At 33.6% G+C, this 13,743-nt stretch overlaps 1 protein-coding gene across 1 annotated transcript in view; it reads left to right on the top strand.

The window, feature by feature from the left end:
* The window catches only part of LOC129913211 (uncharacterized), a 35,795-nt gene extending 22,284 nt beyond the window's left edge, over positions 1-13,511 (top strand). Inside the window, exons 10-31 of the mRNA XM_055991768.1 lie at positions 14-224; positions 291-649; positions 712-2,695; positions 2,757-2,915; positions 3,053-4,431; positions 5,407-5,556; positions 5,621-5,993; positions 6,054-6,299; positions 6,363-6,611; positions 6,670-7,005; positions 7,066-7,416; positions 9,658-9,812; positions 9,877-10,111; positions 10,180-10,465; positions 10,525-11,178; positions 11,252-11,406; positions 11,468-11,545; positions 11,612-12,171; positions 12,234-12,434; positions 12,500-12,749; positions 12,807-13,244; positions 13,319-13,511. Coding sequence (XP_055847743.1) covers positions 14-224; positions 291-649; positions 712-2,695; positions 2,757-2,915; positions 3,053-4,431; positions 5,407-5,556; positions 5,621-5,993; positions 6,054-6,299; positions 6,363-6,611; positions 6,670-7,005; positions 7,066-7,416; positions 9,658-9,812; positions 9,877-10,111; positions 10,180-10,465; positions 10,525-11,178; positions 11,252-11,406; positions 11,468-11,545; positions 11,612-12,171; positions 12,234-12,434; positions 12,500-12,749; positions 12,807-13,244; positions 13,319-13,372 — 8,863 coding nt within the window. The 3' untranslated portion in view covers positions 13,373-13,511. The remainder of the gene's footprint in view (positions 1-13; positions 225-290; positions 650-711; positions 2,696-2,756; positions 2,916-3,052; positions 4,432-5,406; positions 5,557-5,620; positions 5,994-6,053; positions 6,300-6,362; positions 6,612-6,669; positions 7,006-7,065; positions 7,417-9,657; positions 9,813-9,876; positions 10,112-10,179; positions 10,466-10,524; positions 11,179-11,251; positions 11,407-11,467; positions 11,546-11,611; positions 12,172-12,233; positions 12,435-12,499; positions 12,750-12,806; positions 13,245-13,318) is intronic.
* The last annotated feature ends 232 nt before the right edge of the window (positions 13,512-13,743 follow it).

Genomic DNA, 13,743 nt, shown 5'->3' with positions numbered 1-13,743 from the left:
TACTCTTTCTTAGACATGAAGAACGCAGTAAAAATGGAACAGAACACAATGTTATTATTGGACTTCGTTATGCTCCACAGAAAGAAGCTACCGGAGTTTTTTCAGCTCATTTTCCGCGACGTAATTTATTTGCTGTCGATGCTTATATGAACCTTACGGTTCCCGAATTTAATTCTTGCACTGTTCGATTACAACTTAATGAGAGAGTCAAGGAAAATTATATGGTATGATGATTGTCTCCAAAAAAGTAGTAGATGATTTTTAAAGTAGTAGATGATGATTTTTTTTAGATAAACTTTAACGGTACTTGGTTTTCGGGACATTCAATTTCAATCAAAGGTAATTATAAGGACAAAAGTTCTGCTTTACAAATACTTCATCAACTCAAATTACTGGTGGAAAGTCCATCGTTTGAAGTGACCTCATTTAATATGATCTTTCGACGTAGTCAACTTGTTATTATTGCTGATATACAAGCTAAATATAATAAAGACCCTTATGGGCTTTCATTGCAATACAATCGTAATGAAAATCAAACTAACTCTAATGCTGAGGTTAAGTTGAAAATTAAAGATCGAGAATATGGAATAGCTGCTAAGTTACTATCACAACAACCTAAACTTTTGCAGATAGAGATACATCTGGACAAGTAAATTTTATTCTTAGGTTTAAAGTTTGACGTTTTATCTAAATCTCTCCACTTTTTTGTAGACTTCGTGACATACACCTGAAGGTGGGAGTTTTGACAGTTGCGAAACAGAAAGAACTCTCTGTCGAATTGAAATGGGATGCCAATAGGGACCCCTCACAGAGATTGGCCTTGAATGCTGAATATAACAACCCTGCTAATAGGACCTATGATTCCACCATAATGTTCACCTATCCTGATCGAACTTTTAGCTGTGGATTTAATATCTTTGCTGGGGGACCGAAATATTATGGTTCAGCAAGAGCAACTTGGGGTACTAACGATGTGATTCTTTTCAATTACGACGCTGGATTCTTTAGCGGAAAAGAATTTAACAACTGGATTCGAGCTGAGCTGTCAACACCATTCCAGGGATGGTATAAAAACAGTCTTAAAGCTGGAGTTTTCAATCGAGATAATCTTTATCTGGGAAATGCTTCATTACTTTGGGCTGAAAATCAAAACCTTCAAATCGGCTATGAAAGTAACTATGAAGTTGCCGAACCTCTTCTAAGTTTCCATGTTGAATTGGGAGTTAATAGTACTATTAAAGACATTCCAACCATAAAAATGAAAGTCAAACATCGACAAGATTTGAAAAAGTTCGACTCGGAACTTGATTTTCGACACACTGATGTCAATGATACTGAAATACTAAAGATCTACAGTGTCCGATCGGTTTGGGAAGTTTTGAAAACCGGGGGCTATCATAATGTAAGTGGTTCGGTATTGATGGTAAGTCCATTCAATGGCTATCGAAAAGGTGGACTTGCCACTAAGCTTAGTCTAAGTGATGATCGTCATGTTCAAGGTGTAGCTTCATTGAACTTTGACATTCGAGAATTTACCCTAGCTTTGGATGGTTATGTGAGGAAATTTACCGATAGCATGCTAGAAGTTAATATTACTACACCTTTGGAAAAGTTCCGCACAATCAATGGTCGATTTGGTCTGAGCGAACAAAAACGTCATGCGGTAGCTGAAGTTCGTTCAGGAAATTTAGCTTTAGGAGCTGAAATTCTATTTGTTGTCAATGCATTTTCAGACTTTGATGTAAAATTGAGTCTGGCAACTCCGATTGAAAATTTCAATCAGTTGAGTTTCATTGGAAAAGTCAAGCCAATCACTGTTGATCTTCGTGGAAGTCTGAATAATTCAACATTAGGTTTTACCGGGGTCTGGAGATTCCACAATGCTACAGATTTTGAGTATTCATATCAAGTTTATACCCCATTCCAAGGCTTTGAACATAACGGATTTGTGTTGAAATTTATAAAAACTGATATATTTGTACTAGAAGCACATGGAAAACTGTCAAAACACAAATTGGGTGTAAAGATCAATGGAAGATCAAAATCAAAGCTTTTAACATTGATAAGTCCGAATAAGTTAGATCTTGAATTATTCTACGATGAAGATTTAAGACCTCAAAGCCATGATGATGATGAAGAGGATTACGATGAAGAAGAATATGATTTGAGTGAATATTTTTCATATTTTGTCGAAGGTGAAGTTGACACCTTGACATGGCCAACTATTAAGGGTCAAGTTGATATTCAAGAAATCTATGATTATTATATTATTGTTGGTGATGCTAATTTACCAGCTGGTCGGGTAGATTTTAAAGATCGTCTGTATTACCCAGATATGATGAATGTTAAAAATATTTTAAATCTTTGGACCCCATTTGAATCTTGTCGAAATTTAAAGAACATATTTGAATATCATGTAGATTTGGATCGATATTTTGTAGAAAAGGTTGATTTTGCTATCGATAATGGAGGCAATTCGAAACCAACAGAATTTGGTTTTATGGTAAATTATACAAAAGTTTTGGAGGAGAAATTGGTTAAACAACATGAAATGGCTTTAAGAGTTAAGACCCCATATGATATTTTGAAAGAAATTGAAGTTGAAGCTGTATTGGAGTTGGATGATAATATTCGAAGGGGAAATATAACATCAAGAACTCCTAGTACAACATTGTCGTTAGCTGCATCGGTTGAGGTATATTTTTGAAATTGAAATAGTAAGGTCCTAAATTGTATATATTTTTTATATAATTAAGATTGAGGAGAACTTTTTGGAGACTTCAGTGGGCTTCAATTTAGATTCTGATGTGGTTCCTTTCTATGGTTGCAGAGCTTATATTAAGAAAGACTTTTCTGATGTTGATAACTCTTTGGACCTCCAATTTGAAGTCAATGATAATGGCACTATTAATTTGGTAAGTTTGAAATTTCAGACCCTAAAACCTGGATTAGACGGTCAACGTATACAGTCAACTCGTTAAATTATTTTTTGATTACAAATTTCCAAGCTTAAGACCCTTAACATTATTCTTTTATTATTTAAACTTTCTAGGTTAAACTCGAAACAGTTTGGCATCTTAATCAAGAAAACATCATCAATGCTAAGGGTAAACTTCACACCAGTATGCTACCGCTTAAACTAGCTGAGACCTCTATACTCATAACCAAGGGTCCAAATCCCAATTTCAATATGGACTTTGCCATGGTTCATCGTGAGGGTCAGCGTATTGAATACGGTTCGAGAGCAAGTAAAAAAAAAGATGTTATCAATATTGAACTTTGGACCCCAATGAAGAATTTCAAAAATGTTTCATTGCATGGAACTTTTGTACGCAATCAAGCTAAGCCTAACGAATACCTTGTGAATGGGCATTTGTATCGAAATATGGCTGTCTTCATAGTAAGTGGGACAGTTAAAATGGCAGAAACCTATCCCACACAAGCAAGGTTACGGGTCCAACCGAAAGCTGGTGGTCCGGATGGTTTTATTGAGTTGGATGTCAAAAACGATGATGATAAATATGGGAAGAGTTTCCAATTTAGTGCAGTTGAAGATGGCAAGATGTGTCAAATTTCAGGAGGCTATACCTTCCGGAATAAGTTTGATTGGGACTTTGATACTTTGATTCAATCGAGTGAGCCAGAAATATCACGAATTAGTGTGAATGGAAAGGCACAACCTAAAGGAGAGGGCTATTTTATTGGTGAATTAGGCTTCCAAACCCCATGGAGACAGTTCGGTCTTGAATCGGGAAGTTTTGAAACTGGTGTTAATGTTCAAAAAGACTCTGGCAAAATCGAAGGACAATACACCATTGGTGAACTAAAAGTTGGAAAAGCTTTCACATGGTCTTGGATTTTTGCTCAAAATATGCAACTTCTTTTGGAGAGTTCCTCAAGCAATGGCGTAACACAACCACGTAAAGCTGAAATAAGTATAAAATACGTAAATCCGAATAAAAGTTTCCACAGACTTTTGACGGGTGGCAAAGTTAATGTCGATTCACAATGGGTTCTCGATGTAAACGGTACCTTGGCATTTATATCGCGTGGAGACATTCAAGCTGGTTTAGTTCTTCAGCTACCCAAACCAGTTGGGGATATACATCATCTTGGAGTACGTTATCGTGGTAATTTGATGACCAATGAACCACCAAATGTATTTGCTGAAAGTAAATATGAATCACAAGAAGCTATGAATAAATTCGTTACTCGAGTTTCGTATAGAAATGTTGATGATCTTCAGGGCTTGTGCAGTATTAAATGGGGTAAAATGGCAAATATGTCAACAATTGAAGGTGATTTCCAAGTTTTGAGAAAGAAACAAGTTAGGAAGGAGTTTTATGCAAAACTGACGACGCCAATGTATGAAGAAGAAACGCTGTTTGTGAGGGGAAATTATGATGCAGAGAAAGATTTTCATCTTTTGATGTAAGTATATTTTAGGGTGTTGGTGTTAAGGAACTTGTCAGGCAGCAAGTTACAAATAAAAAGCTTGGCGCAGAGTCAGAATTCTCAATCTTGCTTTCAGCGATATGAAAAATGTAAGAGAACGCTTTAAGTGTTTGTAGATTTGCTCACCGGTGAATTTGAAATTTCGGATTTGCGGAATCGCACTTAAAATTTTAACGAAAAGTGGTGCCTGCAATCAGTTATTCAGCTAACTTGTAGAATCACGTGAACTGCATTATGGGATTTACTTTTCACGTTGCGTGTTGCAATGTGTTTAAATTATGATAAACGGCTTATTCAGCATAATTCTTGAATCGTGTAAACCATATTTTAAGATCCGTGATTCACACGATTTCCTTATCTATTCATTTGTGTGCTCGTAGTTAAATAGTGTTCAAGTGCTTACAAATTCTGAAACACGTTTTAGAGTTATTCTGCATAATTCATTAATCGGGTACGCCCCTTTGTTAGATTCAAGCTTTACGTGATTCGCTAATAAAATCAATGTCGAGTCCTAGCATTAAGTTTCCTGACGTGCTTACAACTTAAAGTACTTCCACAACAAGTTTTAAAGCTATTCAGCAAAATTCTTGAATCGCATAAGCCCAATTAACAGATTCGAGCTTCACGCGATTCGTTAATAAAATCAATTGTGTGGTCGGGCTCTAAGTTTATATACCGATGACTGGCTTACAACTAAACGTACTTCCACAACACGTTTGTAAGCTGAAACTCGTATGCCGCATCTTCAGACTCGCGCTTAACTTCAGATTCGCACTTTAAGCTATCGGCTTATAAAATCAATGAAGTGGTCAAGATAATAGTAACGATAAAGGGCTTTCAATCAAAATACCCATTTTAGACTTATTCAGCACATTTCTTGTCTAATGCTTGAATTTGTTAGAAATGCATGGCGAATTTAGATAAATAAAAAATGAATGGCTCTTTTTTCAGGTGCACTCTTGATTCACCAGCTTCGAAGAGACTTGGAGAAATCGATATGGCTTTCAATACTCTATCAAACATGAAGGGCTTCGTTAATGGAACCCTACCCTTCTTCAATATTACATGGCTTCGTGCTGATATTAATTTCACAACATCTGGGTAAATTAAATTTAAAAAAATACCTCTCAAAATGTTCACCATTTCTATTGTTCCATTTTTTTAGTGGAGAAACAATTCGTTACGCAAAAGCTACATGGCCCGAAGACTCTGGTTTCTTCAACTTACACAGCACTTACACATCACAAAATCTCAACCGAGATCTTCAAGGTTCAATTCAGCTAGAAGTACCTTTAACCACACGCCATCAAGCTAACATCGATTACAGTATGAAAGAACGTGAACTCTTACATATCGGTCAAGCTAATGTTATTTACAATGAGAAAAATGTCCTCAATGGTCGTTATAACTGTAAAACCGAACAGCGAATGGGTTTCGAAAAAGATGTCATCGATATAACTCTTGAAAATGAACTTAAACCTCTTGGTATTCATTATATCCATTCGAAACAGTATACCAATGCTGAGATGCCAGATAATGTAAGTCTCCAAAAAAACTCTCCAAAAACTTGTTAAAACATTAATTTTTGTATTCTATAGGATATGAAACATTGGGAAATATTTGAGCTTAGAAATTCAAAAACTATGAATCTAACTGGTGAATTACATGTTCGAACAACTGATACAGGTCAAGAATTTAAAATTGTTGCCATTCATCCAAATCGAACGATTATTATAAATTCTGAGTATGATTATTTGGATATGATGACCAAACACAAGTCGAAACTTCAATTGGCTCCTACAGCTTGGATTGGTTATAATATTGAGCTGGGAAATTCTAGCACGGTTTGAACAAATTTTCTGAAGAATTTAGGGAACGCAACAATTTTTGAACTTTTTCTTTTTCAGGCTTCAAATGAATCTCAAAACTTTTTATTGGAACTTTCTTATCCACGAAGAAATCTATCAGCTGAAGGCTGGTATTATGTAACAAGTGATCGATTTGATTCGGATTTATCCTTGAAATGGACTATTGATCAATCTGAAGAAAAGAAAACACTTCGAACAGGACTTCTTTGGCAAAGTGAGAAACTACAACAAGGTGATAAGGATAATCAAAGTATTGTTTTTACTATTGGACATCCTTATCTTGAAAAGGTTTGATTTAAAATTTTTTCGAAACTCTCCAATCCGGTCTAATGTTTCTCCCTTGCAGGATGTACAATTCAAAGGATCATTCTATCGTGGATTAGAAGATTTGGTAAAGGCTAACTTAATAGTTGAATACTCAGATGATCCTGACCATCTGTTAACTCTTGAAGCTCTTCTTAAAGATCTTGGTACAAGAAATTCTATTACCAATTACACTTTGGATGTTGTAGTTCTTCATCCAGCAAGTACTTTAAATGTTAATGTTCATGGAATAGCTATGGCAAAGAGTTCTTACTACAAAGCCGATACAAATGCTTTTTATCAACGTGGTTATTTCCCAATAAAGAAAGGTCGTTTCTTAGCTAAATTGGATTTGAATAATAAAGAATTTGAATATGAGGTAAAAGTAAAAGTTATAGATCTTAGAAAAACATTAAGTTTTTTTGTTAAAATTTTATAGCGAAACACACCTTATCGACAAATTCGATTATGGGCAGTTCCATACACAAAATATCCACTTTATGGATTGAATGCTACAGTTTGGGATTCTCCTGATTTGAATAATACTGGATTTGTCTATGTTGATTTGGCTAAGAAATATGCTAGAGCTGAATTCAATTTGACTGAAGATTCAAGTCAAAATTTACAAATGATTGGACATATTCCGGATGCTCGAAGTGGATTTTTAGATATTTGGAGAAATTATGAAGAAATAAGAATAATTGATGTTAGTTCGTATTATAAGATGAATCATTCAAGACTGATAACTGGAAAGTTTCATTGGAGACCAAAGATAAAGGAGGAACTGAAGGTAAGTGGAATACGTAAGCTTGCTGAAATGTTACAGATTTATTTTATTCAAATTAGGGTTAATTTTTAAGTGTCGGGTGAATGTGTATGGTGGGCTCATAAAAGCGGCCCCAATCAACGCTTATATTAAATCGGATTTATTGCTTTTTAACTTTTGACCTAAGGAAAACCTTTGGTTTTTTCGTCTGGTAGAGTAGCAAAGGGACATTTTCGATACCAAGGGATTTTTTTCCTTACTTTTTGGCACCAATCGATTTTTTGGAACCATCAGATTTTTTTTTTTGGCAAAAACTGATTTTTTTTAAACTGACGATTTTTTTGTTTAAAATTTTTACATAAGGAGTACAGCCATCGAGTTCATTTTAGATTTATTTTGTTGAAAAATATCTATATTTAATATTTGGTAAGTATAAGCTTCCTACATATAATAGCCAAGGTTCTGGAGCCAGTCAAAAACCATGAAAAATCAGCAAAATTACCAGTTTTTCAAAAATTATTTTTAATTCAGGGGTAATTATTACGTAATTTTTTAATATATATTCAAAAATTACTACTCTTAAGCTTTAAAATGGCGTTTCAAACAAAAAGATATCTTTAGTAGACGCAAAGCTATAATAACATTAAAATGACCTTCTGAAAAAGTTCGAATGCGGGTAGCGGGAAAACCACGCAACTTAAAATTAAATCATAATGGATTTGCTTCCTTACAGTCCTAGAGAACATCCCTACAAAGTTTGATCAAAATCTAAAATGAGACAGCAATTCCGATTGACGCTTGCATACGGAATGACAGTAAACGGTCTATAAAAACTGTTGTAATCGAGAGCGGTGAAATTTTTTTTTTTAACTTTCTTATTTGACCCTATTATAATGTAGCCCTATACTCGTTTTTCAGATGCATCGACTTTCCCTGGATTCCGAGATTTTACAAATTTTATGTCTAATTTGACTCGACTATTTATATAATCTAAATATAAGCCAAAAATAAAATTTATAAAAAAATTATTTTTGGATTTAAAAAAAAAATTTGAAAATTTTTGTTTGAAAAATCAAATTTTCGAAAACGGGACATTGAATTTTTTTTTAAATTTGTTTTTTGATGTTGATTAGTGATTTCTACAAAATGGCATACCAATTTTATTTTAAAACTTTTTTTCCAAAAAATTAGTTTTTTTAAAAACGGCTCTAACGATTTTGAAATTTTTTTTTCTAAAAATGCATGTTAATGTTTCAATCAAAACTGCATACTTGTTTTGGAGGGCAATTTAATTTTAGATTTTATTTTATTTTTTTAAAAAACGAATTTTATTTTTTTTTCCAAATTTCTATACAAAGTCTTAAAAATTTAAGCAACTTTAACTCTAAGAGCAAGTTCGTGCGACCCAGTCGTGCATTTTATTTTTCATAGCAAATCAATTTCAAAAGTCAAACTATTTTCCAGTTTTTTCATACGACCTGAATTTTCGTACCAATCCAGTTTTTTGGTATGAAGTCATTTTTTCGGTCGACTTTTTCGGTACGAACTAGACAATTTTTTTTATATTTTATCAATTTAACCAATGCAAACATATTTTTATGATACGATATTTTTAGAACTAGCTAGGCAATATTTTAAACTCCAAGCTGCTTTTTCGGAACCAGACAATGTTTTTCAGTACCAACCGATTTTTTTAGTTGGTAACAGCCGATTTTTTCGTTACCAACTGATTGTTTAGCTTTCGACAGATTTTTGGTTCCAATTGACTTTCTACTGATTTTTTGGTTTCCAAAAAAAACCTAAATTTTGGTACAAGACGATTTTGTCGATTTTTTGTATACCAATCGTTTGTTTTTTTTTTTTCATTGCAAATAAATTTTGTCGGCGGAATCCTTTTATTTTGTTACTTGCCAGTTTGCGTATCAACCATCAAGATTTTTTCGGTTCGAAATCATTTTTTGATTCAATAGTAAAAATCGTAAAATTGGATGCCTCCTTCGTCATAGGTATTTATCAAGTTATCATAGAGCACACCCTTGCTTAAGCTTCAATTACATACGTTTTTTGGTACCCCATTTTTTGATTACCAAGAGAAATTCCAGTAGAAACCAATTTTTTCTCCTCAGTCTATTTTTTAGTATCAACTCATTTTATCTTGGAACTTGAGCGTTTCTCAATTTCACACAGTAACGAGCCATCTTCATTCATAAATCAATCCTTATCTTCATTTTCTTTGCGTAACTTTTCAAACCCCTCTATTTACAGGCTAAATTCAAATCAATTGGAACATCATTCTATACATCATTTTCCGATGGAATTGATTTTTGGATCAAAAATATGTACACCGAAACATCAGAGTCTATAAATGATGTTTGGAGTACAGCTAGTGTTCATACTCAATCATTTTTAGATGATGTTGGGTAAGAATTTTGAGATATATTGAAATATCTACCTTTTTTTACAATTTCATTTTGTTCTTTGCAGAGAATTAAGTGTTTTGGAACAAGATTTAGAAGAATTACGAGTTTTTGTAAATCAATCATACGAAGCAAATGACTTCTACATCAAAACTTTTGTCAACTTTACATTATCGGTGTTGGACGAATTGGCAATTAGAGATCATATTGAATCACTACCAAAGATATTCACAGAATTATGGCATGCTATGGGTGATTCGGGAAAAGCTTTAAGAAAAAATATTCTTTGGCTAATCGAAACAGTAAGTTTTAAAGAAGTTGTAAGAAGCTTTAAAGAAGGCTTATAGAAAGTATTCTTTTTTTTTTGTAGATCAAAACTTCTTATCAAAAAGCTCTTGAAGCCATAAGTAGATTCTTCCATGGTGATTCTCTGCGATACTTATCTGATCTAATGGAAAAAGGTGTCGAAAAATATGACAAATTCATCAAAGACTTGCATATATCATTTATAAAATATGTTGAGAATTTATGGAATAAAATATCAACTATGCTTGCTAACTATTGGAAATCGGTTCTAAAACGCATCGAACCACATGTGTTCCGATTTTTGTCATACATTGAAACAGCTGCTTGGGATATTAGCAAGGAAATTTTCGGTAAGTTTTCGAACTTTTTAGAACTTTAAATTTCGAAAACTTTTATATTTTTTTTCCAGACTTTATTTACAAACGTACCAACGAACTTGCTGAGTCTCCATATTTCAACAAAGTCTCCAGTTTCACACAAGACGTTGATCGTCTCTACAAAGATATCAAATCCAACGATGCAATAACTAACATCAAGAAATACTCAGTTATCGCTTGGAATTTCATCAAGGAGAAATATTTCAAGCTTGTTCCGTTCGGCAATGAACTTAACGAAATTATTACTGAAATTGTAGACAAAATCAAAGGTCTCCAAAAGCTGCAACACATTCAATTGATATTGCAGAAATTTGACGAAATCTTTGCCAAAATCGAATGGCTAGCTGATGAGTTACAATTGGAATACCGTTTGCATCAATTGTATGCATTGATACGTAATAAACTTCAAACTTATACTTTGAATGCTCTCGAAACTGCTGATATGTATCGAGAGGCAAAGACATATTTTGTCTTTGATCCTGAAGTTGGTGTTATAGATTTGGAGCAGAAATTACCAATGTCATGGCATAGTTTTAACGAAACACCGAAATTCGAAGAAATACCCGAATATCGTATGCTGGCTAAGGCACAGAATTTCTTTGCAAGTACAAATGCATCGATTGTTAGGTATCTTTATGGTTTAAAGTCGAATTTAGATCCGGAGACTTGGTTGCCGCCGTATACAGGTGAGAATTTTCGTTAAAAAAAAAAACGATTTTTCGTTAAGATATTTCTATTTGATGATTTGGTGGTTTTCAGAACGGTCTTTATTGATTGGTTCACGGCATTATATGACTTTTGATAAAAGTTTTGTTGGATTAAACTTGGAATGTGACGAAAGAGGTCAACAATGTTCTTACGTCTTGGCTCATGACTTTTTCCAAAGGAACTTTACTCTTCTTCTAGAGCCATCGGTATGATAATACTATCAAAACTGTTAGAAAAAAACATTAATTGACTTTGAATCCCTTACAGACATCTTCCAGAATTCCTACGAAAAAACTTACACTTTTAACGGATGATAAGGTCCTCGAAATCAATTTGGAGGATGATGTAAGCCTTTATAATTTTTCGTACTACAATAACTTAACGAAAGATTTTATTAAAATTTTTCCATAGACTTTAACCATAGATGGCAACCATTCCCCAATGTTACCCATGCAATTTGGCTCGGTTACCATCTACCGTGAAATGGATATTTTGACAATTCATTCGAAAAAAGATTTCAACTTAAATTGTAACATTCAATTTAATCTTTGTTGGTTTGAAGTTGCCGGCTGGTATTTTGGTCAAACAGCTGGTCTGTTGGGAACACTTAATAATGAACCTTTCGATGAGTACATGACTTCAAGGAATCATGTTGTTAATGACACAGAAGAATTTACTGATTCTTGGAGCTTACAATCATGCAAGCAGCGAAAGATTTCGTCGAAAATCAAGGCTTCTGATGAAGTCTTGGAAGCTTGTGAGCATATTTTCACGTCGGGAATTTTATCAGCTTGTTCTGATACTATCAGTCCATTGCCATTTTTGGAAATGTGTAAAGATTTGGGAGTAAATTCGAACTCAATGAGGGATCACAATCCAGCTATGAAGGGAGTTTGTACAGCTGCATTGGCTTATATCGAAGCTTGTGCGAATTCGAAGATTCTAATGAGAGTTCCAGATCAATGTATATTGTAAGACCTACTGTCATACAAATTATAGAAATTTTATAGGAATAACATAATTTATTTGACAGTTGTAAGCTTTTGAATGGAACTTATGTCCCAGAGGGAACATTTATTACTCTAAACAAGGAAGATATACCAAAAACTGCGGATGTTGTATTCATTGTCGAAGCAAAGCCCTGTAATGCTAATTTGACATTTGAAAAGAATCTTATGACAGTTGTGGCATCACTGGAAGCTGAATTTGCCGCAGCTAAAATTAATAACAACAGGTAAAAAACTGAAGAAATTGGTGTTTTTCAAGACTTTTCAAGCTAAAATTCTATAAATTTTATAGATTTTCGGTTCTTGCATTTGGAGGTTTTGAGCCATTCAATGTGCCCCGATCAATAATTCATCACAATCAGGTCTTCACTTCTGATATAAATGAACTTCAAAAGTATTTCGATCACATTGAAGTTGGAAATGGCAACAATAGTGATATATTAGCAGCAATCAGTGCTGCCACTCAGCTTGAATTCCGACCTGGTGCATCAAAGGTTCTCATTCTACTGTCATGTTCTGATTGTTCATCAAAAGCAATGAAGGTAATTACTTTATTTTACAATCTTTTTGACAAAATTTGACAAACTATTTCCTTTCAGTTTGACTTTACATCAATCCTTCAATATATGCTCGAAGAAGGTGTCAATCTTCACATACTCGCCGACACCGAATTCGAATTCGAAAGAACACGAAAATTACGACAATTTTTCGGATTAGATCGTGATTTTGTTTATTCGAAACGATTTGTTGACGGTGATGCAGCAACTCGAAAACAACTACACATTCCCAAAGATAATTTAGGTTTATGTGCACCATTGGCATTAGAAACCAATGGATCAGTTTTTTCAGCACGAAAACTTCAACCTGAACATCGACATCCAACTAAGAAAATTGCAAGTATATTTGCAAAACGTGTGGCCAAGACAGCTGCGCCAAATAATTGTCAACAATGTGAGTGTACGGGACATGATACTGGTGTGGCACATTTGTCATGTGCGCCATGTTCATTGCCAACACATTCGGCTGTAGAGGATTATGTAGGTGTTTAGTTTAATAATTCGAAATTCAAAATTCAAAATTTTTCTCTCTCTCTCTTTCGTTTTATTTAAAGGACTTTCAATTTAATTGGGAATGGGATGATGACAAAATCGATGAAGAGATCTAACATCTAAATGTGAAATGCTTAGAGAATAAGAAACTAGATTAAGAGTTGAAGATGAAGGAAGAAGTTTTATGAAATATTGTAATTTCAGATTTTTTGTACCTTTTTTCAATAAAAAAAAAAAACAAATTGTAAAAAGAAATTTTGGAACTATGACTTTTATTTAAAATAAGAGTCAATCAAATTTAGGTTAAAAAAAATTTATTTTCTTCGAATTTTCATTTCAATTCATGTTGAAAAAATTCCTCTAATTCCTGAATTATTTGCAATCGAAAGATTTTTTTTTTTACATTCGAAAGCAGTCTCAAAACAAGTTTTGGTTTACAAGTACGAGTTTGCAATGAACAGGCCTATCTATTTATTAAAAAAATTAT

Source organism: Episyrphus balteatus, chromosome 3 (genome assembly GCF_945859705.1).
Source record: "Episyrphus balteatus chromosome 3, idEpiBalt1.1, whole genome shotgun sequence".
Classification (NCBI taxonomy): Eukaryota; Metazoa; Arthropoda; class Insecta; order Diptera; family Syrphidae; genus Episyrphus; species Episyrphus balteatus.
This window is presented reverse-complemented; position numbering and strand designations above follow the sequence as displayed.